The sequence below is a fragment of the Poecilia reticulata genome, linkage group LG22 (assembly GCF_000633615.1).
Source record: "Poecilia reticulata strain Guanapo linkage group LG22, Guppy_female_1.0+MT, whole genome shotgun sequence".
NCBI lineage: Eukaryota > Metazoa > Chordata > Actinopteri > Cyprinodontiformes > Poeciliidae > Poecilia > Poecilia reticulata.
In genome coordinates this window covers 3,523,951-3,549,732 of record NC_024352.1, presented here as the reverse complement: position 1 = coordinate 3,549,732, position 25,782 = coordinate 3,523,951, and the positions used below count along the sequence as shown (strand labels likewise).

Genomic DNA, 25,782 nt, shown 5'->3' with positions numbered 1-25,782 from the left:
TGTTCTTGGTTGTTTTCATGCCAACTCAAACTCCACATTATCAAAACAGCTAACACACCTGAGCAGTGACACACTTTGCATGCAAAAGGTTCTAAAAGATTTGCAAAACGTTCAAAATAGAAAACAAAGGTCAATATTGCCTTTAAACAACACAACCTGCAACTAAGCGTATGAGCTCTTCCAATCAATCATTACAGAACGGGCAATAAAATGTAAAACTTTCTTGTCATTGCAGTCAATTACATCACTCTCATGCCAATGTCATTTGTTATCTTTAAGTCTGTGTCAGATGTTCCTTCTTGCAAAGGATCTAGAATCATAAATACTTTGATGCAAAATTTTTTCTTCTTCTTAGGAAGTTAAGAAAAATAACAATAAAATCTATTACAGCATAAGAAAAACCCACCGTTGATACTCAGTCTCTTCTCTCTTAAAGACAGGGCCACATCTGCCTTGGATCTATGCTGGTAAAGAGAAACACAGATGTTACACCATTTAAAGGGGCATTGTTATGTATTTTCCAAGTAGAAATGCATCCATTTTACTTGATTTAACACAATCAAGTAACTATGCTACCTTCAGGTCTTGTAGAAATGCTGTATATATCATATATGACTTAAAATAAATTTGACTTTGTAATTTAACGCCTTGAAATTGGTTGAGCAGATGAGCAGTTCCACGAGGTGTTTACTAATTGCTATGGAAACTGCATCTCTAAAGCGGAGCTTCATTTTGAAGGCGGAGCTAGGTCCACCCAGGTGTTTTTAACAGCATTGCTCTGAGAGTTTGGGCAGTGTTTGTTAATTGCTGCTGGCTAGTCTGAGGGAGTGGAGTTGGTCCACCAAGACACTTTACACAAGTGTCTGCATGGTTGCCATGCGAGATTAAAGGATTTCTCAGATCATGCATGAAAGAATCAAAGCAACACTCCAGGTGTATCTCTGATGAGAGAATAGCATCATAACATGATGAAAACCTCAAATAAATTTATTTAATATGATGCTGCCCCGTTAGGGCCTGCAGTCTGATTTCTAGTTGAAGATTTGTGTAAAGGAAACTACGATGCTACGATAGTTAAAACTACGGAGTTTGGACTGCCTCAGTCACATCTGTGTTAACTATTTTGCAAATGGTTGAGGAAAATGTGTCAGACCAATGAGAAATGGTTAACACATTTGGAAGAGGACACGGAAATGGAGCTAAAGCGGAAGTTCAGGCTGGAAGACTCCCCTCCTCCGTTCGCCCATCGACGTCATGCTCATCTCCGACCTCAGCACTGGACCTCACCTGGCGCGTTCAATCAGCAATCAGGCTCTGCATAAAGGATCCACATCCAAGCCGTCAGCTGATTCCCAGCTCCGTTCAACCCACCACCTCCCCTTCTCCACTCACATCCGTCAGCTCTCTAGGATAGCACCCTTTCCTGACCACCACCACCACCAGTGTCGGGCCCCGGGGGAGAGCATCCCTAATCAGTTATCGGGATGTTCATCGAGCTCACATCAAATCTCAGCTCAAATTAGCTGCCGGGATCCGAGCGCCAAAGAACTGTTATTCATTCCTGTCATTAAATATTTTAATTGTTCCCCTTTGTGTCCATCTGAGTCTTTCCAGATTGAACTGAGGATAGAAACTGAGTGGATTCCAGTTTCTTTAAGCAGGTCAAAGCAATCAAGAAAAACTGTCATATCAAGAAGTAATAGAAGTAGTAGGAAAAATAATCACTCAACCAGAGGGTTGAGTGATTATTTTTCCATTCATTTATGCATTTTACGGTATACAAAAGAGATACAACAAAGAAACAATGTCCTGAAATATTAGTCAAACTACTACACTGTAGATCATACAAAACAATACAGATTATCTACATGTTGAGAGTTATTGATAACGGAGGGTAAGTCCTTTCTGAGGCGTTCACACGCTGTATGGAAAATCTGGACAGAACTCCTAACCAGATGATTACCACTGTTCCTGCTGAGCCACAGCAATGAAGGGATAACTTTGCACAACAAAATAAAACATGGCTGCAAATACTACCAGCCCATATGACCTGAGCTACCTACACAGTTTGACAAGCTTTTGTGAAGATGGTCTTTGCTTAGAAACATTTGGGTTCACAGACACACTCCACTCTCGCCACAGCTCTCCGTTCGTTATGCTAATGCTGACTCTCAATAGCAGCCATTGTCAGGCAGAGCGGCTGCTGAGTTAAGCAGCAGCTTAACGATTATCAAAGTAGAAATGCCTGTCATACTACATTTTAAAATCCACAATATAGTAGCAGGAAATGAAGAAATAATCTCGAATGAATTATCCCAGACATCTACTAGAACGATTCAACTCTGCTGTTTTGAGCTGGTTATGTTTGAAATGACACGTTTGGAAATGGAAAAGATTAATTCATGAAATAAAATTAAAAACATAAATAAATAAAATTGCATATTAAATGTTTTTTTGTAAAAAAAAAAAAAAAAGCATTATGGTATTACATATTAACTACAATAGGAAGGAAATGGATAATGGCTGGAATTTGACCAATTAATAGGCTAACATGGAAATAGTGCAAAGAGGGGGATGGATATACAAAATATATATTTGTTTTATGAGGATACAATTAAAGATTTTGGAAATGAGGGAATGTTGAAAAATTTTAAAGACTTAATACTTTAAAATCTTTTTACGCTTCCGTTTTACGCTTCATAAATCAAAATTCGTTGGTTCTGGAGGCTGAAGCTAACTGCCAAGCTAGCGTAGACTGAAGACAACTTTTATTTTCTTTTTTTACTTTATTTTTTTCGGTTCTTCTACAGGAAGGTGGYGTGTGAGAGAGCAGGAAGACATGCAGCAAAGGTTAACAGGCCAGGATTCAGACTTGTGACGACGTAGAGGACTGAAGCCTCTGCTGGAGGTGAAACCTCACCAGCTTCACCACTGGGTTTTACCTTCTGTCTAACCCTAACCCACCGCCGCGCCGGACCGCTGCCATCTTAAAACAAGTCCAACCTCATACGCCTTATAGCAGTTCAAAAATGCACAGGCTATGCTATCAGTCTTAAAATCGTTATAATGTATACAGTTAGAGGTTTAGTTAGAAAGAAACTGGTGATTATTTCTAAACAATTTAGTTAGTTTTATTAATATCCCGAAAGGAAACTGACTTGCAGCAAACATCATAAACACAACAACATTCACACACAAAAAACAGGAAGTGAATGTAGGAGCGGGTGCATCATCATAGATAGATCTTTTTATCCACCTAATTTCTCTAACCTCATTTGATTCTGTTGTGCTGTAGGAGTGAAATTGAATAGAGTTTCAAGTTATAACATTGACAAATAACACTTACAAATTAATATGCTTTCTTGAAATGTAAGTTAAGACTCTATTCATATCGATTTATTACAACAGATGGGAATACATTAAATACAAACGGATGTGGTCTACATCGCCATCCAGTGGTGTGGGAAAATATTGCATGTAAGCGCTTGAAAAGAGTTTGACATATTAACTAGTTATAGATTATGCATGCAGGTTTATGTATGTGAGGGATCTTAATGTAAGAGTAGGATGTTTTAATTTCAAACTTAAGGCACACAGATAACTCATTCTGTTGGTCATAAATGATTACATCTATTGATTTATGAGCCAAAATATAAGTTTCTGCGTTCAAGAGAAAGACATTTCCCTTCTAGTAATTTCCCCCCCCTTAAAACAGGAAACCACCCATCTTTCATTCTGTTATTTTTCTGCAATTCAAGCAGTAATCATCACTTCCTCCTTGTGTAAATGGTTAACTCAAAAATCTAGGCACTCTGAGCTCAGATTACGTCTACTTTCAGAGGTGACTGTGTCCTTAACAAGCTGCCTGCGCTCCTTGTTTTGCTTTCTTCAGCTTCATGCGTTTTATTCTGTCCTGGAACTCTGACAACATTTATTTTGTTAATATCTGCCTGAAAACTTTCAAAAAATGTGAAATTAGCGAGTCATGTTTGTGGAAACAAATGAAAGCAAAACTGGATCTTACCTGAGCTGCTGTCCAAAGGTGAGGCAACACTGTTCTTTTTTTTTAAATCTTTGTCCTTAGGTTTGGATTTGTGCCTGAAGGTAAACTCAGATCAAAACAGAATGACTTGCATGCTTTACATTTGTCTTAACTAGCAGCAGCACCTTAAGTGGAAGTGACCTCATAATCCTTACAAAATAAAGACTATTAGTATTTTCATACTTTTGAGAGGAAAAGCTTCAAACTATTTCGATTTATCTGCTAAATTGATACCCTTGTGAATTTTATGTGCTATAATTCTAGAACACATTGTTATTGTGGTCTTAAGTTAATAATATTTGACTAATCAATTAATTACTTTGTCTACTAACTACTTGGAGCAACTATTATGATAAACAGCTGACGTAGTGACAATAAAATGGAGGTGCACCAATGAGAGTTTTATTTTCAGGGATCACTAACATTTAATAATTTATTAATATATGTTGTTTTACACTTTAAAATAATTCAACTGGGTAACCCTTTCTCTTAAATTGCAGTCCACTAATTAACATGTAATGGCAAATACTTAGTAAGTGACTAATATGAAAAAACAAATTGCCTGTTTGTAGAAGAAACTGTTACCTTAGTACAACTGAAGCTGTAAAACCTTCAGCTTCATTTTGCCTGCTGACGTCCAGCTGCCTGTGGTAGCAGACTGAATGAATCAGATTCATTTCTAGAAGCTTTTGTTCTTCATTTGTAAACGTGTCTGATTAGTCATCCTCCCTCAGTAAAGGTTTCCTCACAATAGCATTGGTATTTATACCTGGTAGTGCTGCTTTAGTGGATTCACTAATTGGGTCAAACTTTTGTTTCACTCTCACTCACTCATGTTGGATTTATTTCAAAAACATCTCTCCTGCAGTTATGTGGAATGCAAACTTCTGCTCTTGCAAAATGAAACTACTTGAATAAAATTTGGTGGTTCTATTCTACTTGCCAAGTAGAATAAAATCCCATATAAAATGTAGAACTGAGGAAGCGTAATGCTGTTATAATTTAGGAAGCACTTCAGAGAGATATAAAAAATATAAAAAATTATTGACTTTTAGATTTATAAAGAACTATTAAAAATAATTATGCTTTGCTTATTTATTAAGCATAGCATAAATAAATACAGGTAAACCATGAATTTACATTTAATTCACAATGACCAACAAACACAGATGTGTCGAAAACATAGAATGGAATTTTTTTTAATGTTTTTCAGGTATTTTAAACCATTCATATATTTTAGGTTTAAGTGGATTGAGCTTAAAATCATTCTTCCAGTTGCAACATCAAAAATCATCACGAATACTGCAAATATTTAAAGATCTCATAATGGATTGTCTGACTTGATTTGACTGATTAATCATTTGCTGCAAAATGGACACATTAATGATTTACTCTCTGCTTGTGATCACAGAAACATAATCACTGAAGAAAGTATTACTGCCTTGTTTGTGTAGATGATTGCTGGTTGTCTGTTTGCTTTCTGCTTTCAGGGCTTGGAGCGAAACTGGAGCACATTTCAGTGGGAAGTCCAAAACTATCTGTGAAAAGTCTCTCTGCAGCTTTTAATTTGTGCTTTGACTTTCCCCTCACAGTGAACTCTTGTTATCAGAACTGCACAGACTGGATCCCGTGTTATCTGTAAACATAGCCCGCCTCTGCTAAGGACTACGAACACCACAGAACATCCCCTGTTTGTTGCCTTCAGAAGCAGAGAGCGGACTCACTTTTCAATTTTCCGGAGATTTTATTTTAAATTTCCCTCCCGGCGATTGCGTCTCGCATGGCCTTAGAACTCACCAACAATGGATAAATCCAGCGAAAACCCGGAGGAGGACAGAGTATCCCTCCAGAGCGACGGAAAGATGCAGGCGAACGGAGTGGTGAAAGAGGCTCTGGGCGTGCTCCAGACATTCAGGCGGAGCATTAGGCGACCCGCCGAGAAGAGCCCCCGCTCACCCAACAGGAAGGAGTCAAAGGTCACATCCAGAGCAGAGTCAGAGTCGCCCTCCTCTCTACCGCCAGCCTCGCCCAGTGAGTAACGTTCAAATTCAGCCCCCAAAGCTTGTCCTTCTTGTAGCTTTTACCCCTAGAACAGCAGGTGTGATGTCATTGCAGTGACCTTTTAACCTTCTGAATATTCTCAGAAGGAACATGAGAGTTGGTGAACTTCGTAGCTGTTAGGTAATCCTTTACACAGGGAGAAACTCTACTGAGAGCACAGCTAAAGAAATCTGTGATCAAGCACAGACGGTGTTGTAATGTTGATTTTCTTTTTGCTTAGCTAATAGAAATTTTCAAAAGAACCATGTAGAAAACCTGTGTAAACTTGTTGTCCTGATGTTTGTGTTGTAAGTGAGCTGGTATACAGGTGCTGGAGGACCGGAGCGAAATCTGGCAGCAGCAAAGCTACCATATTTTCCGCACTATAAGGCGCACCTAAAAACCTTCAATTTCCTCAAAAGCCGAAGGTGCGCCTTATAATCCGGTGCTCCTTATATATGGACCAATATTGAGCCACAACAGGTCTAGCAACTACGGTAAGCAGCCGCCAATTTCATTTTTGCCCGTAGAAGAAGTGCGCGGTTCATGCTGGGATAGTTGTCAGAACGATGGTTTGTCAATAAAGTTTGGTGGAGGGGTGAAAGACAGAGACTGCGGCGGCAGTGTGTCGGTTGGTCTGTGTTACCCAGAAAGCAGTTGGGCACAATATCACAACACCAACACTGTGAGTGAAACAACGACTGGGGCAGCCTACTATATAAAGTACTCGGGGACCACTTCTTTACAAATGTAGATGTGTAATAATAGAGCACGGCAACCCAAACTGAAGGGTCTATTCTATACGCCTTATAATGCGGTGCGCCTTATATATGAAAATAGTTTTAAAATAGGCCATTCATTGAAGGTGCGCCTTATAGTGCGGAAAATAGGGTAAATAAGCCAACAAAATGAAATACCAGTTCTTGTTTATTCGCAGTGTCATTATTAGTCATTAACAGAACAATTTTAAAGATGTACCGTAGTATGTCACTTTTACGGAAAAAAGTCTTTTTTTTCATATTTGTTGAAACTGTCACACACAAACCTACCAAACATGGTTGCTCACCAAACTGATTGAGCAAGGAGAGCATTAACAAGGGAGGCAACAAAGAGCCCATTGGCTACTATGGAGGAGCTCAAACAGGAAGATATGTTGACAGGACAACTGTAAGGAGAAAGCTATCAGAACGTTTTACCGTAAAATACTCTGATAGCCGTAAGCTATGTTGGGAACAAAGCTACTTTAGAAGTTACTTTAGTGAAAGGAGGAAACACCTGAACTGCTTGGCCCACACGTCTACCGGTCTGTGGCAAGACTTGAAAATCTATGCTAACAGATGGTCTCCATCCAATCGTCACGTTTCTCTGCATGGTGGAAATTAAACTGGCACAAGTTGGTCCTGAGTAGCTTCAGCTGCAAAATAGATGAGAGACACCTCAAAGAAAAGGTCGAGCATTGTTGAGTTTGGGCGTAAATAGAAAGTCGTTGTCACATCAACAGGTAAGCTCGGACACTAGACCTTTGCTGACACTACGGTGAATTCAGGCTTCTTCGATCAAGGAAATTAAAGTAAAACGAAAGAGGACACATACAATTCAGTTGGAATGATGTGACCATATTTTTTTAGTTCAAGTTGGTGGAAAATTTAAACCTTTTGTCATTCTCGCTCTTGTTTTTCTGGTTGGTCCTGTTCAGCAAACTGACATTATCCTCGGTACCTGGTAAAACAATCGGTTTGTTGCTGACACAAAACGGTTATAATGATCTGGTATGCAGTGATTGATGGAGTTACACTAGGGCAGTGGTTCTTAACCTTTTTTGAGGTACCGAACCCCCCAGTTGCATATGCGCAGTCACTGAACCGTTCTTATTCCAACCCCCCCACGCCACGAGACACATAAACTACTTTGCGGTATTCTGATTTAGTAATGTAATTATATCAGCTGTGTAACCACCCCCAAACCACTACAGGCGGTAGCAACCCCGAAAAGATGCGACTAAGGAGCAGATTTAGACTATAGAATTTGGTAAAAACGGTGAGTTTTGCTGAAATAATTAAAGACAAAAATTCAAATCCATGCTGAGAGTGGAGCTCCTTCAATCAGTGCTCCTCCGCAGCTCTGATTGGCTAAGCAATGTAACGTGATCCTCTGCAGCAAGTGACGGCAAAGCGGGGCATCATCACTTTACACAGGTGTGTCTTTACCTCCGCGGCAGAGGCTCCGCCGAACCCCTGAGACCGACTCAACGAACCCCTGGGGTTCGATCGAACCCGGGTTAAGAACCACTGCACTAGGGGCTAGTTTTCACCTATCAGGAAACAAATTACTTAATATAGTTGTTTGTTAGTTTAATATATTTTTATGTGTTTACAACAATCATTACATTTCTGTCTCCACTGAAACTTACACATTTCTGCACCCATATGATGTAACAGCACTATAGTACTGAAACTCGAATATCAGCGAATATTTAAATATAAAACCCTAATCCTAACCCTACCCAAATATTTAAACATAGAGTACTTTATTAACCATCTTTGACTCTTTTTCGGTCAACCAGACCAATAACAGACATTGCATTATGTCAAGTGCCATCATCAAAATCAACAACACGCATCAAATATGTCTGTCTATGTTCTGTTTATTATGGTTCAAAAGCAACACCAACAGATGGGCTTTTGGTCTTGACTTAGAGGAACTCAGTGTTTCAGCTGTTTTGTCATTTTGCTGGCATTTACTTTATAAAAAGTGTTCCAGATAGAAGAGAAGCCTGTGGGAACCTTATCTTTACATCTCCCTTCTGTAATCTTTAAGTTGAGGTTTGAAATTCCCTGCAGACATTCCCCTGCATAGGACTTCAGTAACCAGATCTAGTAAACACTAAAACTTCCCCAGATGCTTAAAAAGCAGCATGACCTTGTTACAACATGTAACAAAATACAACATAGAGAATAATTAAGCTAACATTCACCTCTAGGAGGCTTTAAAATTGGTTGAATTCAGGTAATATGGAACAGAATAGGTAGAAGATAGTACCTTAGAAATTAAAAGGTAAAACAAAGGGTGGTAATACACTGGTCTGTTAGAATACCACCAAACTCAAGGCCTGAAATATTCAAGGGAACAGCGAAATTGCCTATTTTCTTATCATGCCACAATTTATCTGATGTCCCAAACTTCTGACAGACCAAAAAAACACTTTAAATCTCTACAGGTGGACGGACAAACCTGTGTGTTTTAGTGGTGTTAAATGTTCTGTCCAGATTTGTCCTGTCGGTCAGTGGTTGTACGGGTACTCTTTCTTTCACCGGCTGTTACGCCATGTTATGATTGTGAGTTTATCTTAATGCTTCAGTTTCATTGACTGTAAGTCACGTGACTTTGTGTTAATGGTATTTACTGTCAGCTGACGTGCAGAGAAAACTTTCCAGACAAACCTGCTTATGCCTTCGTGGTTCCCCGTCAGAGCTCTTAAAAAGCCATTGGTTTCCAGCTCAGATTCATTTGCATTACCCAGCTGGTGACACACACACACATGCACACCCACACACACACACAAATATATAAGGTACACCTGCTGATACACGACTTGACACAGGGATATTTACTCAACGTTGCGCTGACATCGTCTCTTCCCCGTTTCTCCACCAGGTCTTAGTGCGGGCTCTCCAGCTGCATCACCCTTGAAGACCAGAGGGGGCTTCTTTCAAAAAAAGGAAGAAGATCTGACAGACATGACACAACACAAACGCAAACCTCTAGCTCGCTCAAAGACAGGTACGTCTGTCGTTCAGCACAGAACCAGTTTGCTTCCATAGTCTCAAAACCAAACTTCTGTCTCTCTTTGTTCCTGTTCTTTATGTTTGGGGTCAGTGGAGGTCATGGTTTACATTGTGACTGGACATGTTTCTGTTGAGGGTGCAACTCTGTGACGGCCCACGGAATTTGGGAACCAGTTGAGCCCTGCGTGGGTCATTTTTCAACGCCATGTTTTGAAATGAAAGTAGTTTTTCAGTGGTTGGTATGCAAATGAGCTGAAGTCAAACACACATATTCGCGGCTCAGGATTGGCTGGAGTGAACAGCTTTTTTCCTTTGCTTTTTTCAGGTTGTCTGACAGTTGAATTAATTTATGTGTTTCTAACCTTCATTTCATAATTCGTCAGTCATTAAATTGAAAGCAGTGCAGAAGTCACGCTGCTGTGTGAGAGAACAGTGAGTGTATGACGAGCTTTTAGTATTTCAATAAATTGATAAAATGATTACAGATCTGACATGTTTAAACTTGTTTTAGCATCTTAAGTTAGCAGTTATCACGGGTAGAGTGGCTAACTAGATAATCAAAAACTTTACTGCGACACTGAAATTTTTAAATGGATGCCAACATTTTAAAAATATAACCTGTAAAGGTGTGAAAGCACAGACTGGTGACCTGTCCAGGGTGACCCCGCCTCTCGCCCGGAACGTTAGCTGGAGATAGGCACCAGCAACCCTCCCGACCCCACTAAGGGACAAGGGTGTAAAGAAAATGGATGGATGGAGATGATAGTCATTTCACTGTAACATGTTCAGCCTTCCTGTTATTTGCTGAAAGTTTTACTCTCACTTGCTCACAGCACAGTTTCCTTTTAAATGGCTTCTTGTAGATTGGATGTTTCCTCTGACCTCACTGACGCTAAAGCAGCTAACTGACTCTTCTTCATCCAGTGTCGCCAAGTAAGACGTACGGTGCATTCACAGAAACTGCGTGCTTTCTGTTCTCAGATCCCAACATGTCTAAGCTGACCGACTCCATTCTGAAGAAAGGATCCTCAATTCGCAGAAGTCTGAGGTTTCCCTCCAAGAAGGAGAATGACAAAGTGGCCAGGCAGGAGCCTCCAGCCGCTGAGGCCCTGCCAGAAATGGGGGAGGAGAAAGAAACTGATATGGAGGAGATGGAGGAGCTGTACACGCTGCCTGAAATTCCACACACACCACTGTCAGGTACACACCATCACAGGTTATTTTACGCTTCTCAATCAGTTTATTTGGGTACAGCCAAAGCAGATATAAATGGAGAGGGTTTCTGCTTTGAGTCCTTTCGTCCTCCCTCCATATTGCTACATCTAGACGGTAAATATGGACTTTTCCACCCATGTAGAAGCTAAAAGACGCCTTTGAAATGTCAGAGCACTCTGCTTGGTGGAAGGTTCTGCAAGAGGTGGAGCTGGGGCTTTAAAAGGAACCGAAAGCCGTCATTACTGCCATTCTTTATAACTTTGTTTTTCATCTTTTGACCATTTAAATTATGTACTACAAATAAGAGCTACTGCATTTTGTTATGTGTGCATGTCAACAGAATATCACTAACTTACATAAATATACATTTCCAGTTTAAATGGCCAAAACATAGAATCAGTAGTGATGATTTACATAACACATTGTACAAGCTGACATTTCACATATTAGAGAAATGCTCAGCTGTGGCTTTCATATTTTCACACCCCATGAACTTTTTCACATTTTGTCACATTACAACCACCAAACTTTATTGTAATTTAACAGGATTTCACAAGGTGGGCTAGTCAAAGCAGGAAAGTGAAAAGAAAGTAATACATTTTCAATGTCTATTGCAAATAAAAATCCAAAAAGTGTGGCATACATTTGTATTAATCTCTTTACCACAAGAACTGTAGACACTGACATGTGCTTCGGTCAGAAGAGACGGAAATGAAAGGGGGATGCTGGTCTATGGCACAGGGACAGCGCTCAGCATGCACTGAAGGATGGATGGATGAAAACCTGCCAAGGACTGGGGCAGCAACCTTAGCATTCAGCCAAAGGGAATGATTTAGATCAAAGCATATTCATGTGTTAGAATGGCCCAGTCCAAGGCCAGATCTTAACCCAATTGAGAATCCATGGCAAGAATTGAACATTGATTCTTACAGACGCTCTCTGTTCAATCTGATTGACCATGAGCTATTTTGGTAAAGTAGATTTGGCTTAGATACAAGTGTGGTGCACATGTACACCACACTTTTCAGATTGTATTTATGTGAGAAATTTAACTAAAGCCATGATGAATATCATTTTCCTTTTACTTCACAATTATGTTCAGCTTTGTGTTTCTATGTCTCATAAAATCACACTAAAATGTATTGCTTCTTGAAAACAAAATGGAAAGGGACATGATTATTTTACAAGTCACTGTGTTTTACAAGTCACTGCACATTACTCTGGATTATTTTATTGTTAGCTGCATTTGAATAAGGAGTCAACATGAAGTGAATAAAATCAGTGATCTCATAGAGTTCATCTATTCTAATAAAATCTAAATGAATAGTTCCAGGTTTGACATTTACTGTCTGGAAAGTCGCCAGGTTTACACATTTTATTGTGTTTAAGAAGCAAAGTTTGTACTGTCCCACTTGTTCAGCCTTCTTATTTCTCACCGCTTGTGGGGAAACAAGAATTAAGAATAGAAAAAAGTCTCATGCAGCTCCGGTCATCCGACTGTCTGTACATGGAGATCTCTTCTTTGTCTCTGTTTTTGCAACACAAGCAGCTAAAGATAATCTTGTTTCAGCTACAAACACACAACGTCACAGAAAACGTCTGTAGTGTAAACGTTCACAGGGGAAGATAATCCACTTCAGTTAAAACTGCTATGGAAGATTTAGTCTTATTTGAAGAATTTGATGTTGGATGAGGATGAGTTGAACCCATTTTGCTATTCCCATTAATGTTTTCACATTAATGGCCAAACAGTGTAAATAATCAACCAGTAATGACTAATAACAAATTCACATTAAAGATGCACTGATCTGAGCTTTGTGCTTAATTTCCAATCACAAGTTTTCATAAATATTAGACTGATTTTAACAAGTTCTAGCTATAAATAGAATTTTAGTGGCAGCGGTGAAAATATTACGTTTTTTAAGCTTCTTGCAGTGGTTGAATATTAGAGAGCAGTTATTTTTAAAACAGCGACAAAATGACAGGGACAAAACATTTTAAATTGCCCTTTAATTGCTTTCACAAGCTAATCGCTAGCTTTCCAACCACACTGTGATTAGCTTGAAAAGCATGCTAGCATTACAATCTCCGTAATGCTAGCATGTCAAAATCTCCATCTTAACTTGGAGATTTGGTCAGATTCCAGTGTATTTCATAATGAAGGAACAAATTTACCCAGAACTGATTTCATGAGATCTCAAAAAGGCTGATTGAATGTTTGTTGATATTTTTTCTTTGACTGTAACGTTTGCTCTGTAACCAGTGGTTCATCTCAACTTCATTTTTAAACACTTTCCTGATACTAAAAGTGACTAACTTTAAGTGACTCTGGGGTACCTGAAAAGTCTTATGGTTAATGCAATTACTTATTTTGGTGCATTCGTTAATAAAAAAATGTTAGATTTTTGAGCTTTCAGTTACTGCAATAAGCGGAAACTGCCAAGTTCTTAAATCTGTAGTCTTCTCAGGGTTTTCTAAAAGAATTCTTTGAACTTTTTAATTTATTTAACATCATTTCCAACAACGTAAAGTAGAAGCAATTTGAAACAGGGCTTGCAACGCTTGCTGCTGGTTTTAAAGACACGTTTTGTAATGCTGCTCCCTCATGTTTCCTGTTGGGTTTGGACTGTTTATATGAAAGCAGCAAATTAAAAAATGGATTACTGACGTCTAAGTGACTCTACAGGCATGAAAAAAAGAAGACATGTTTGAATTTATTTTTTTTTTAACCTTCAGTTATGCAGATCAACAAGCTGATAGAGATGGAGGTTCTGGAGGAAGCTCATCTGAACCTGCTTGCCATGCGACTGGAGTTTCTGAAGGAGCAACAGCAAACTGGTGACGACTCCCCCATGGAGTTGGCGAAGAAGGAGAAAGACCTGGCCCTCCTCTATACGGACCTCAGGAAAAAGATTTGCACCATAGTCTGTGATTCCAACTCCTTTCCTGCCAGGAACAAGGCACTACTGGTCCACGTGGCTCGCATCATCCAGGAGGAGGAGAAGAGGGCTGAGGAACCAGGCGGCCTGCCAGACAGCTGGATGGAGGCCTGGAGGGAGGCGGTGTCCCAGGGCGTGCAGGTCAAGGTCAACGGTGTTCATCTGGAGAAGAAGGAACAGAATTCATCCTGGTTGGCGGTCCATCTCGGGCTCCTGGGAAAAACTATTGTAGAGGATCTGGAGAATGTGAAGCGGGAGCTGCGATGGTCCTACCCACCCAGCTTCAAGGTCTTCAGCACCTACGTGAAGAGCTACCACAGAATCGTCGGGCAGCACTTGAGGAAGCTGGAGCCGCAGGTGACCGAGTTAAAGGATCTGTACGCTCTGCTGGACTGGATCCTCAACAAATACAAGAGGTGAGGGAATAAAGGAATGTTTTGTTACTGTATTTCTATTGGAAGGTTGTCAATCTGATGCTCTCATTGTTTGAAAGACAGTGGACTTAGAATGGTTGCATAGGTAGCGGTAAGGGTGTTCCTTGTACCCCTTGGGATGGGCATAACTTTTTAAACATAGTCATTGGTTGATGGTGTGTGCACTGTCCTGCAAAGGTATTCATACAAACAAAAACTTAAATATATTTTAATCAGATTTTATATGACTGAACAGTGCAAAGTGCTGCATTGTGAAGTGAGGTACGAGTGCATTGGAACTACACATAACAACCACCACAAATGTTAGCTGTATTGCCCCTTATTTCCAGACTTAATGGAAATAAGGGGCAATACAGGAAGAAAACCTTTAGGAGACTGCAGCCAACTTAAAACTTGCCCAGAAAACCCTAAGCTGGATGGCAACCATAGATAAACGGCCAGAGCCAAAGTTGGGGAAAATGTAAGAAGCTCACTCTACCATTATATTCTAACAATAGGGCATTGATGTAAAACCATGTAATGGGGAGTTCCTCATGTCAAGCAATACACTGAAACAAACTCTAACAACAGTGCTGGGAATGCCACAAAAATAATGTCAGTGTCTCAGTAACGTATCAGTGGCTGATCATTGGCTGCTGTCATTTCTGCTCAACATGAATCGGCTTTCACCAGGGAACAACCCTGAGACCTACTGGTCCCTTATCCAGCATAAATGCTCCCTGGAGCAGGCGCCATGCAAGATGACGGCGCCTGTGACAGGTTATGTGGTCAGATACCCTTGCAGGTCATCTAGCACACAGACACACAGTGGTAAATGAACTTGAGTGACATCCCATTGTTAATCCATCTACAAAAAGGTTTTCCACAAGGTTTAGGAGTGTGTTTATTGAGATTAGTGGACATTCTTCTGGATTCTATGCAACTTCGTCAGGTTCTTTCTCAACAACACTGTGAAGCAGTTTTGTTTTACTCCAGCTGTGTTGTCCTCATGGCAACTGGCAAACCCACACTTGTACATTGGGTTGCTAATGTAGTGTGCTAACGAGAAAGGCAGATGCAGCTTGCTAGTCTGTTGCAATTGGCTCTGCAGAAAGCTGGCAGCCTTTGCGTCCTCTTTGTCCCAGCATCTCTTGACCCTGCTTTTATGTGGCCTAAGAATCTGAGTTGCACCCACTTTGTCATAATACCATAACAACAGATTACTATCAAATTTTGTAAGAAGGAAATTTCACAACTGGACAAATTGCACAGTTTGTGACCTACCAAGGTACCATGAAGGAATTCACAAAGTTCCTGAGTGAAAGCCATTCCTTATGGATGTTTGCAGGAGCAGGCGACACACCTGAGTTGAATGATCTGTATGGGTGTTTGCATCAACAATCATAACAGAAAACAAACATGTCTGGGCAGCACATAAAACATATTTGTGAACTGGAGTACCATCAACAGGGAGGCGCTGAGGAGGAAGTATTAAAAAACAGCACAGATCATTTTGCTGACATTTTAACTTTGAATCAGACCACACCAAACCAACATGTGCTTAAAATGCAAATTTGGAGTCTAAAAAACCCCCCAGCTGATCTGATATATATATATAAAAACCTCACATGGGCAGAATGGAAACATTCAATTCAGGTCATGGACACGTTTCTCACAAATTGGGAAGAGTCATGAATTCTACAGTCAATACACAAAATCATCCTTTTTATTTACTTTGAAACAAAGTCTGTGTATTACAATATTCTAAACTGCAATGTAGAGATTGACCACTGAAATTTTACTAAATCTGATAATATGAATTAATTCCCTGACCTACTGCAATAGGCTGCAAATTCTTAGAAAATTATGGATTTTGTAATATTTGACTGTTTTTTCATGTCACGAGGAAGCCGTGTGATCGGCTCTGACTCTAAGTCAACAGGTCTGTTCACATGAGGCCTTCCCTCAGTGGGATGTGTTGTTTTTAGCTTGCTTCGGTGCCAGGCACATGTCACAACAGCAACATGTGACTGGTATTCTTTTTCACTCCAACAGTGAGAAGATCATGGGAAGTTTCTCCTTGCAGCCGGACATGGCGGAGGAAAGTGCTGACCTGCACCTACAGGAAGGATTCCTGAAGCAGCTTTTGGAGAAGTACTGCTGCAAAGTAAAGGTAACATAAAAAATAGAAAGAAAGAAAAAGAAAGAAAAATTCCTATAGGCTACCACCTTTCAAGATAAAAATCACACAGGTCTTTACAATAAGAACAAGTAGGAACAAGCCTACTGAAAAAAAAGCTGGAAGATGAGAAACTCAAGGCCTCAGCCAGCAGCAGCACAACCCCCCATACCCCTCTCTACCAGGTGAAAGAGCATCTTTTGGCCTGTAGGGTGCGCTATCTGGCAGATTTTGGTCTTTAGGTAAAAGCTGACATTTCAAATCATTCTAGAAGAGTATGAGTAAAATTTAAAGGGACAGAAATATGTAGTCAACTTTTTCAGCTTTACTTCATGTTATTATGTTATTCCCTCATCAGACACATTACCAGAGTATTGATTTGTTTCTTCCATGAATGTTTGACAAATCCTTTAATCTCCATGGCAACCATTTAGTTGTGAAAAATGCCTGGGTGGCTCTAGCTCCGCCTTCAAGGCACAACACAGGCTTCTGAGCTTCTGCTCACAGAGCAGCTCTTCCCCACTCAGCTCCTTCAGACTAGCCAGCAGCAATTAGCAAACACCTGGAGGAACTGCACACATGCTGAGCTCATATCAACCAAAGGGTTGATAGAGCGACCATTTTTTATGACTTCAAATCAAGTCATAAATCAAGTTCCCAGAGTCTGCAGGAAGAGAGGAGCGGCACATGGTCCTGTGTGAAGTTCCTACAGTTGGTTGTGATTGTCATCTGCTGCTGAAATTGTTTTATTAACTACAATGTCAGTGCAGCTGACAGAGTTTATGGATACTTTATCTCAGTTAGACAATGGTGGTGGTAGGATCAGGATAAACTGCTGTGTTATCTTAGAAAAAATAATATAAAGACCTCTGCTCTTTTTTATTTTATTTTATTTTGTTCACTGGCCTTTGCTTTGGTTCCATTATTCATTTTGTTAAAATTATTTTTATTTATTTCACCGGGTGAGTGATCAAGAACAAATTCTTACTTACTTAGTAACAACCTGGTGGGGAGGGAAGAACGCAGAGGAAGGTCATGCTGGACACTACAATTAACAAGAAACATTAGCAACACTGTTGAAATCATAAAACAGTAAAAAATAAATAAATAAAAAAACCAATACAGAGCATTTTTCATTTAGCTAAAAATGAAAAATACTTCATTTTTAGCTGAAGTATGTGCGGGTTTCTTCAAAATACCTTTAAAAGTTCCTAATGTTACGAACAAGCTCAACTTTATCACTTTTTGAAATTTATTCCAGTCTTTTGCTGCAGCTTAATGGAAAGATAGTTTTTCATATTCAGGTTTAATTTGGGGAAAAGTGAGCATAATGCAGTCAGCATTCTTCATGTTGACTACAGTGTTATTTTTGGACACTGGACGTCTATGTATTTTAAAACAGATAAATGAACACTCCCTAAGACTGAACTATCATTTACAAACAAGAAAATGTGATTTCAGCTCAAATCGAATTTCCAAGTAATCAGCCTGAAATGATCCCGTTCCTTCCTGCTGAGACTCGTGTTTTGACAGTGCTGGCCTGCTGCTTCTCCCTGTGTGTGTGCACGTGTATGTGCATGTGCGTGCGTGCGTGCGTGCGTGCGTGTGTGTGTGTGTATGAATGTTTGCGTGTGCGTGCGTGTGTGTGTGTGCTGCAGGAGGACATGAGCGCTCTGCTGGACAGAGTGATTGAACTCGAACATGAGACTGTGTGGAAAGACAAGACGGAGCCCCAGAGGGAAGACAACCTGCTGCTCTCTCTGTTTCCTATGGACATTTGGACTGTAAGACCCCCAGACTGATAAATCATTCTGCTTCAATTTAACTAATAAAAAGCAGAGTAATTTTTCTTTAAATTAATATTTCTAATAAGAAATTATGAAGATTTAAGAGCTCAAATAAAAAAAGTTAAATTTTCATGCAGGTTTTAAATGCTACCTATCAGCAGAAGAGATCATTTCCAATCAGTGTATTAATTAATAATCTAACCTGTGTGAACATATCAGCTGTAGCCTTGTCCTGCTAACTTTACATGAATAAGGACATAAGCTGACTGAGTGTCTTTAGTTATATTCTAATCAAAACGTTTAGCTGGAATTTCTCATTGAAGTGAAGTAGTTAACATTAGAGTTTAGCCATTTTTAAGCATTATATTTACAAACTATTGTGCTTGTTTTAACTTTAACTTTCAATTTGAATGGTTGTTTTTAAAACTCTCCAAAAATCAGTTTTATAGTGTATTATTTCAGTGCTTTTGTCACATTTTGGTTTAACCACTTCTGTTTCCCAACTCTGTTGGAAGGAAGTGTTTTAGTTTTAGTGTCTAAAAAATATCATTAATGTGCCATGTGATAACTTTTGATATGATATGAATGATATTGTGATACATTTTAATATCATTCAAATGTATCACATATGAATGATATTGTGATACATTTGACCTTTTTGTCTCTTTTTCAGCCTCCATATTTTCAATTGGATTATATATATAATCTATTCATGAAATTTACACAAAAGTATAAATTTCATCCAATGTAATGCAGGGTTGCATCCATTTGATGGCAGTAGAGAGCCTCATGTTCCCGTTTTTGCCTGCAGGCAGTTCAAGGAAAAGTGGACCACTCAGGAAAACTGGACCCTGATCTGGTGAAGAAAGTCATCGTTTCCTGCCTGCAGGAGTTGAAAAGTTTTCCCAGGAAGTATGATTACAAATAATACTAATTTTAGTAACATGCACATATTTCACATGCACAAAAAGTTTGAGTTGATCTCAAGTGTTGATTATGTAAGTCATTGTGATCAAAAAGATTTGGTGTAGAACAAAGGAAATATCTCCATAAGAGACTTTCACTCAGTTGTACTAGAAACCATCACAATCATCTCAAACAAAAACACTTCAAATTAAATAAAAACATGCAGATAAAACCCAGAGCAAACCTGTCAGAGTAAAACCAGTGAAAAACTCAAAAGTTTGTTCAATAGAAAAAACACTGAAACCGAAAAAAAAACACACACAAAAATCACAAAAGATTTGAAACAGAAAAATTATTTTGGACCTGAAGAAAAGTTTCAAACTGACAATAAAAGAGACTTCAAATTGATAAAATAGATTGAAAATAGATTTGAAACTGGAAACAAAAGCCCAAGTCTACTTTTCAGCTTCAAGTTGTTTTTTTTTCAGTTTCAAATTGTTTTTCTTTTGAGCAAAATTCATGATCCTGATGTAGCTCTGAGGTCAGCTCCCCACAGGATGGCGCTAAGACACCTATGAACTACAGGTTGGGATTTCATTTTCAAGTCTCAAAATATCGTTGAATTCATGTAACTAATTAGTCAAAAGCTCGAATAGTTTAGGCAGCCATTTCAAAAGTTTTCATATCACCTAAACATGATTTCCTTTCAGTTTTTATATCCATACTTGACTTTATGGCACATATATATTTTTTCAACTGAATCTTATGGAAAAGACCAACATGTTGCCACTAATTGTGAAGTAGAGGGTAGTTTACGCGTAAATTTACAAATAAAAATCTGATAAGTGTGACATACATTTGCAATGAGTCTCCTTTACTTTGAACCCCTTGAAAAAAAATCCAGTTTAAGTGTCTTTAGCTGTTCTAAATGCAGTAATTTAGAACAGCTAAATGCTGTGATACATGAATGGTTGTGATACATTTTATTTGAGGTCAGAGGCCAGAAAAATCTGTTTCTGGCCTCAAAGGTTTGAACAAACAGAATCATGAATCGTGAGGAACCCAGCAGAAAGGATCCAGAACATTTCACTGAGCTCTGTTCAGATCGTCATTAGAAAGAAACAAAACAGATGAGCTTAAAAATGAACTATTTTTATAGTAAAACTATTTTTATAGTAAATGCAAAATGTGGCAAAAAAAACAACAAAAAACATTGTTCAGAAAACAAAGTCAGATCCTAATTTCTTCATTTCTATTTGAGGGGATTCTGAAGCCGTGTGTCATTGACCTCCCACTGTTCAGTCATGTGTTACTTTGTGTTGGTCTGTCAGATATAACAACAATACCTTGCACATTATTAATACATATATATTTATATCTATACTTTGCAATAAGTCATGAGGGTCAGGAATGGACGTGTGTGGGTGTCTCCTTCCTCTGTTTTTCTTTATATGTGGCAACTTCCTCTTCTGGAGACGCTGTGGGGATGTCAGGGAGATCCCCGCACAACGCTCACACAGAGGCATTCATTGAGTCAAATCAATGATAAAATATGAGATTAATTTCAAAAACATTATGGAGGTGGAAACAGGACTTGTTTGCATATATACGTAGTTAATCTGAACGCTTTAAAGAAAACTAAACATGGGTTTTAGGTTTAGGTCACTGTCAGAATGTACACTTCTTAAACTAAAAAAATATTTTTGCAGTCAATTGATATCAACATGATTCTGATTACTGCTGACTGATCTAAAAGCAGGGGGATCTGTCAGCTCTAAAGTTCACAAACTGCAACTGTCAAGGTCAAAACTTTGGCAACGTGTTCTTCCTCAGATTAGCTTTAGCTTGACGTGCCTCTTGTTCAAGTTACCTCTCTGTGCTGTAGACACATTTACTGCAGTAGAGACTCTTCCACATTTCTCTTTAGATGTTTTTAAGGCCCAATTAAAACTAGCTTGGTTTCAACATTTAAGCAAAAAGAGGTATTTAGATATAAGAAATATTGACTCGGGATACAAATGTACGCCACACTTTTCAGATTGTGATTGGTAAATAATTCTAGAAAATTCCTTCCCTTCACAGTTATCTGTTACTGTGTCCGTCCAGTGGTGTCCAAAGTACCCAGAACGTTTTAGATAGATAATATGTATTGTCATTCTTTTTACTTGCTCAATAATAAACTAAGTGTACAATATTTTTATAAAACAAAGTTCAATTGTATGTTGAAGGCAAACGATTTGAGGTGAACCCTGAAAAACTTGAAAAGGAGTTTTGCATGTTTGTCTCATTTGAAGAAAGGCATTCAGTTTGCAAATTATTTGAGATTCATGGGGAAAACTATATATATATATATATATATATATATATATATATATATATACACACACACACACAAAAAGTGAGTCGTCTCGGCACAAGAGCCAGATCTGGGTCACTCTTTCTCTGAAAGCACCTGCTGTGTTTGGTGTGAATTCAGTAAATACAGATTTGGATGCATTCAAGTCTGCTTCAGAGTGGAGGATAAATGTGGTCAGATTGACTATAAATTTAAAGAAATGCAAAAAGGCTACTTATTAAGAGTATTATTCATATTTTGTGTTATACTAGACATTTTTATTTGTTATCATTTTTTTCCTAATTTAAAAAATAACCAGTCTCTGTTAACCATCTTTGCTGGAGGACTAAATATGTTAAATTCTTGAATTGCATTTGGGAATTATTGAAAGTCAGTCCAAGGGCCATAAAAGGCCCTCGGGCAACACTTTGGTCACCCTGCTTTATTCTATGTCATAAAATCATAGAAATCCATGGTTCTAACTACACATAAAATGAAGTAGTTCAAGAAAAACCCCCTTCAGTCTTGCAGCTCTGCCTCTCTTTTTCTCTAACTAAGACGTCTTGTCTCTTCTCTCCAGATTTGAAACCCAGTTTAAGTGCCACTGCGGCGCCCTCCAGCCACAGCCACTGTGGACCGACTATCACATAACGTACATCAACAGCTTTCAGGCTTTACAGTAAGTCACGTGATTTCACACAGATACCCACAATGCACTGCAGGAGAACAAGATGCCAAACCCACAAGCATGCTACCCCCACTTCTGCCTACAAAAAGCAAAACAGCTGCTGGGGCTCGACTGCAGATGGCAAACTTTAAAACAGAAAGTAAAAAGTAGTCTTTACATGCCGAAGTGACATCATATAAAAGAGTTTAGCGTTGTCTTTATTCATGGAAGCAGTTCTGTCTGCTCGCAACTGCATGGCTCTAAAGTCAGTTTCAGTCAATAAAGGCTTTGTTTATAACTTTTTAGCAGGAGCATTAGATAAAGGAGTGTACTATACTGTACAATCTGATGCCAATTTAACACTGAGCTTCAGATTATAAAATGGCATTTTCAGAACTCTGAAAATGCAGGAAGTACAATATGAGTATTATAGAAGGCATGATTCGCAAGCTGCCTCTTGTGTAATGAGAAATCCAGGAAGTGTGTGATGTTTTCACTCTGGTATTTGATGCAGCTCCTCTGGTCAGGCTCTGTTTTCTGGCAGAAAAATAACATACGCCATTTAAACACAAAGACTTTTCTACTTCTGTGTTGCATCGATTATGTTTTTTTTTTTTTTTTTACAAAATCATCATATATCTTTCACCAAAGAAAGGAAGGTTTCTTTGATATAGCTATATTTTAAAGAAACTCTTTAAACCGTCTTTGCTCTCAGTGGTACTGGTGAAAAACAAAACCTATAATAAACAAGTAAACAATGCTTAGCCTGGTGGGGACACAAGTAAAGCCTGGAGGCCCATCAGGCTTATAACACAGTGAGGGAAACACTGTGGCTGAATTGAACCTTATCTAAAGTTGATGATTTTGTAAGTCATACAAAATCATCCATATATGATTATATATGGGTCGCTTGATAACACATCTGCTACCATCAGGCTTAGTTACTGAAGGGAAACCCTCACAGTCAGTCAGGTGAATAAATCCCTCCACAGAAAATTTGGTAATAACAGGTTGAACCAAAAGAATCAAATATTGAATTTGTTTTACTCAAAAAACAAAAGTTATTCACAAAATTGATTTTGCAGCTGTGTCGGGTTACTTTAGTGAAATTATTCATGTGACCGTTAGATTAGATCCTCATATTCAGCTGTCAGATGTTTGAGGACTCTCCTTCATTTACATCCAGATTTTCCTCTGCAGATCATTCAGCTGTAGCCTATGAGGTAATGTTGGACAGCCTTTCCAAAATTTTTGCAACTGCATGCTGACACAAATTTAAAGGCATAGTTAGAGATTTTTTTTGTTTGTTTGTTTAGTTTATCATAAGAACTTATACTGAAGCCCGTGATATCTGCAGTACATTCATGTTTTGGCATCTGTATGTAGTGATTAGTTTGGTCTCAGTCTGAGAGAAACCAAGGGGATTTCTACTTTGTTAAAAAAGAAGAACATTCTTGAAAAGTTCATATGGGTTTCATATCTACATTTTTGAACTTTCAAACCATTATCAGGTTTGCATCACCCAGATCTACACGTTATGTAACCCAGCCCATCACTCTGTCCATCTGATTCCGTATGAAACACTCTGCATGTGGAGACAGAGACGGTTCTGATCTGTGGCGAGACTTTATTTGATCCGGTGGCGCTCTTCTTCCACAAAAAAAAAAGTGTTATTATGAAATATGTTATAATTTATAGTCCCGTCCAATTCCTTCCTTTTATGATTGGCCCATCTTGTCTTTTATCTGGCTTTTATTTTGAAAGTAGTCTAAAACAACAGAAGTACATTTTTCAAATGGTTTTAGCAAAACCTTTCCTGTTCAAAACAGAATCTCATTCCTACATTTATTCTTTTATTCTGGGAACTATATTATGAATTGTTTCTGTGTGTTGACTTTGACATGCAGAGAACAAACCTCAGTCCTACCATCAGAAGAGTTTGCTGCGCTCGAATCTCTTCTGATGCAAGAGTTTGGATGCATCATCCCAGAGATTTCCGTCTGCTGGGAGTTTCCCGGCTGCCGTTCCGTCTGCAGCAGAGTGAGGATCAGACTGGAGTGGGAGAAGAACAAACCTTTAAAAGCTTTATTGTGAAAGTGGAATTGTGAAAACGCTGCTTCGTCAAAGAGGTGAAGGGAATAATCACGAGAGACTGCAGGGCTAATCAGAGCCTTGGAAAGCGTGAGAGGTCACATGATTTCATGGAAACGGAGCAGTGAATGTGAAACAGCTCTGCTATAAGAGAGACAAAATAGGAAGTAGTTGGAGCATGCCAATCCCTCCTGGCCCCAAAGCATGACGATTACCCCAGGCGGCCTCCTCCTGAGTCTCTGTGGTTTACTGTTTCACTCAGCAGGGATTATTTATCTGCACGCTTTATTTCTGCTTTTTGTGTGCCGTCTGTACGCTGCTGATGTTTAAAGAAACAAGTCTGCATGGTTTGTTTCAGCCAGTCTGATTATACAGAGATGATTCAGCTCAGGATTATCCAGAGAACCTCCTTCTAGCTCAGTGAACCCAGGGGTTCGGTGAGTCGGTCTCAGGGGTTCGGCGGAGCCTCTGCCGCAGAGATAAAGATAAAGACAGGAATAAGAAGGGTTCTGTGAATGCGCATATGCAACTGGGGGGTTCGGTACCTCAAAAAAAGGTTAAGAAACACTGTTCTAGCTTATAAATTATGGAGTACTCATACTTAGCATCTACATTCAGGAATTAGAAGAAAAACTTCTTTTAGCTTATCTAGTTCAACTACTCATTACCTCAGATCAACATTATCAGAACAGTAATCCAGAGAAACTCCTACTAGTGTGTAAATTACTGACTCCTTATTCTTAACATGGGGTTGTGCTTTTTTTTTCTTTTGCTTTTTTTTGCTCTTTCCATTGTTGTTTTGTTGTAAAAAGTGCTTTTACTAATTCACGTAAAGCACTTTGATTTGCCTTGTTGCTGAAAATGGGCTATATAACTAAATGATCTTACCTTCAATTCAGTTCAAACGTACTTTATTAATCCCAAAGAGAAATGAAAAGTTGCAACTCATACAATATTTCTTCAAAGCGTTGTGGTAGCTGATGAAGGCTCTGATCTCCTGCAGTAGTTTGTATTACAGCGGTCTTGAAAAAGCCTCTGACTGAAGACACTGTGTTGTTGTATGACGGTCTTGGGAAGACGACGCTCAGGGTTGTCTGTAATATTTTTGGATTTTATGAAGGATCCTTTGGTGCACCATAACTGTTCTGTTTTGGTCCCAAAACAGAACCAGTCGTCTTTTTCAGGTTGTTCAGCGTTTTTAAATGCCTGGTTCTGATGCTGCTGCTGAAGAAACAATGAGTAATCCCATAATGATGGGTTATAATCCCATTATTACAACTCACACACGAATCAATCAATCAATCAATCAATCAATCAATCAATCAATCAATCAATCAATCAATCAATCAATCAATCAATCAATCAATCAATCAATCAATCAAT

General features: G+C 38.9%; 1 protein-coding gene across 2 annotated transcripts in view; it reads left to right on the top strand.

The window, feature by feature from the left end:
- The first annotated feature begins 3,782 nt into the window (after window positions 1-3,782).
- exoc3l4 (exocyst complex component 3-like 4) overlaps window positions 3,783-25,782 on the top strand; it is a 31,050-nt gene continuing 9,050 nt past the window's right edge. Inside the window, exons 1-9 of one of the 2 annotated variants that reach the window (XM_008398760.2) lie at window positions 3,783-4,042; window positions 5,635-6,073; window positions 9,737-9,862; window positions 10,849-11,067; window positions 13,819-14,437; window positions 16,490-16,607; window positions 18,272-18,397; window positions 19,212-19,312; window positions 22,222-22,320. In XM_008398760.2, coding sequence (XP_008396982.1) covers window positions 5,845-6,073; window positions 9,737-9,862; window positions 10,849-11,067; window positions 13,819-14,437; window positions 16,490-16,607; window positions 18,272-18,397; window positions 19,212-19,312; window positions 22,222-22,320 — 1,637 coding nt within the window. In that variant the 5' untranslated portion in view covers window positions 3,783-4,042; window positions 5,635-5,844. Of the gene's footprint in view, window positions 4,043-5,532; window positions 6,074-9,736; window positions 9,863-10,848; window positions 11,068-13,818; window positions 14,438-16,489; window positions 16,608-18,271; window positions 18,398-19,211; window positions 19,313-22,221; window positions 22,321-25,782 lie in introns of both variants that reach the window. The other variant, XM_008398759.2, reaches the window with a different exon arrangement.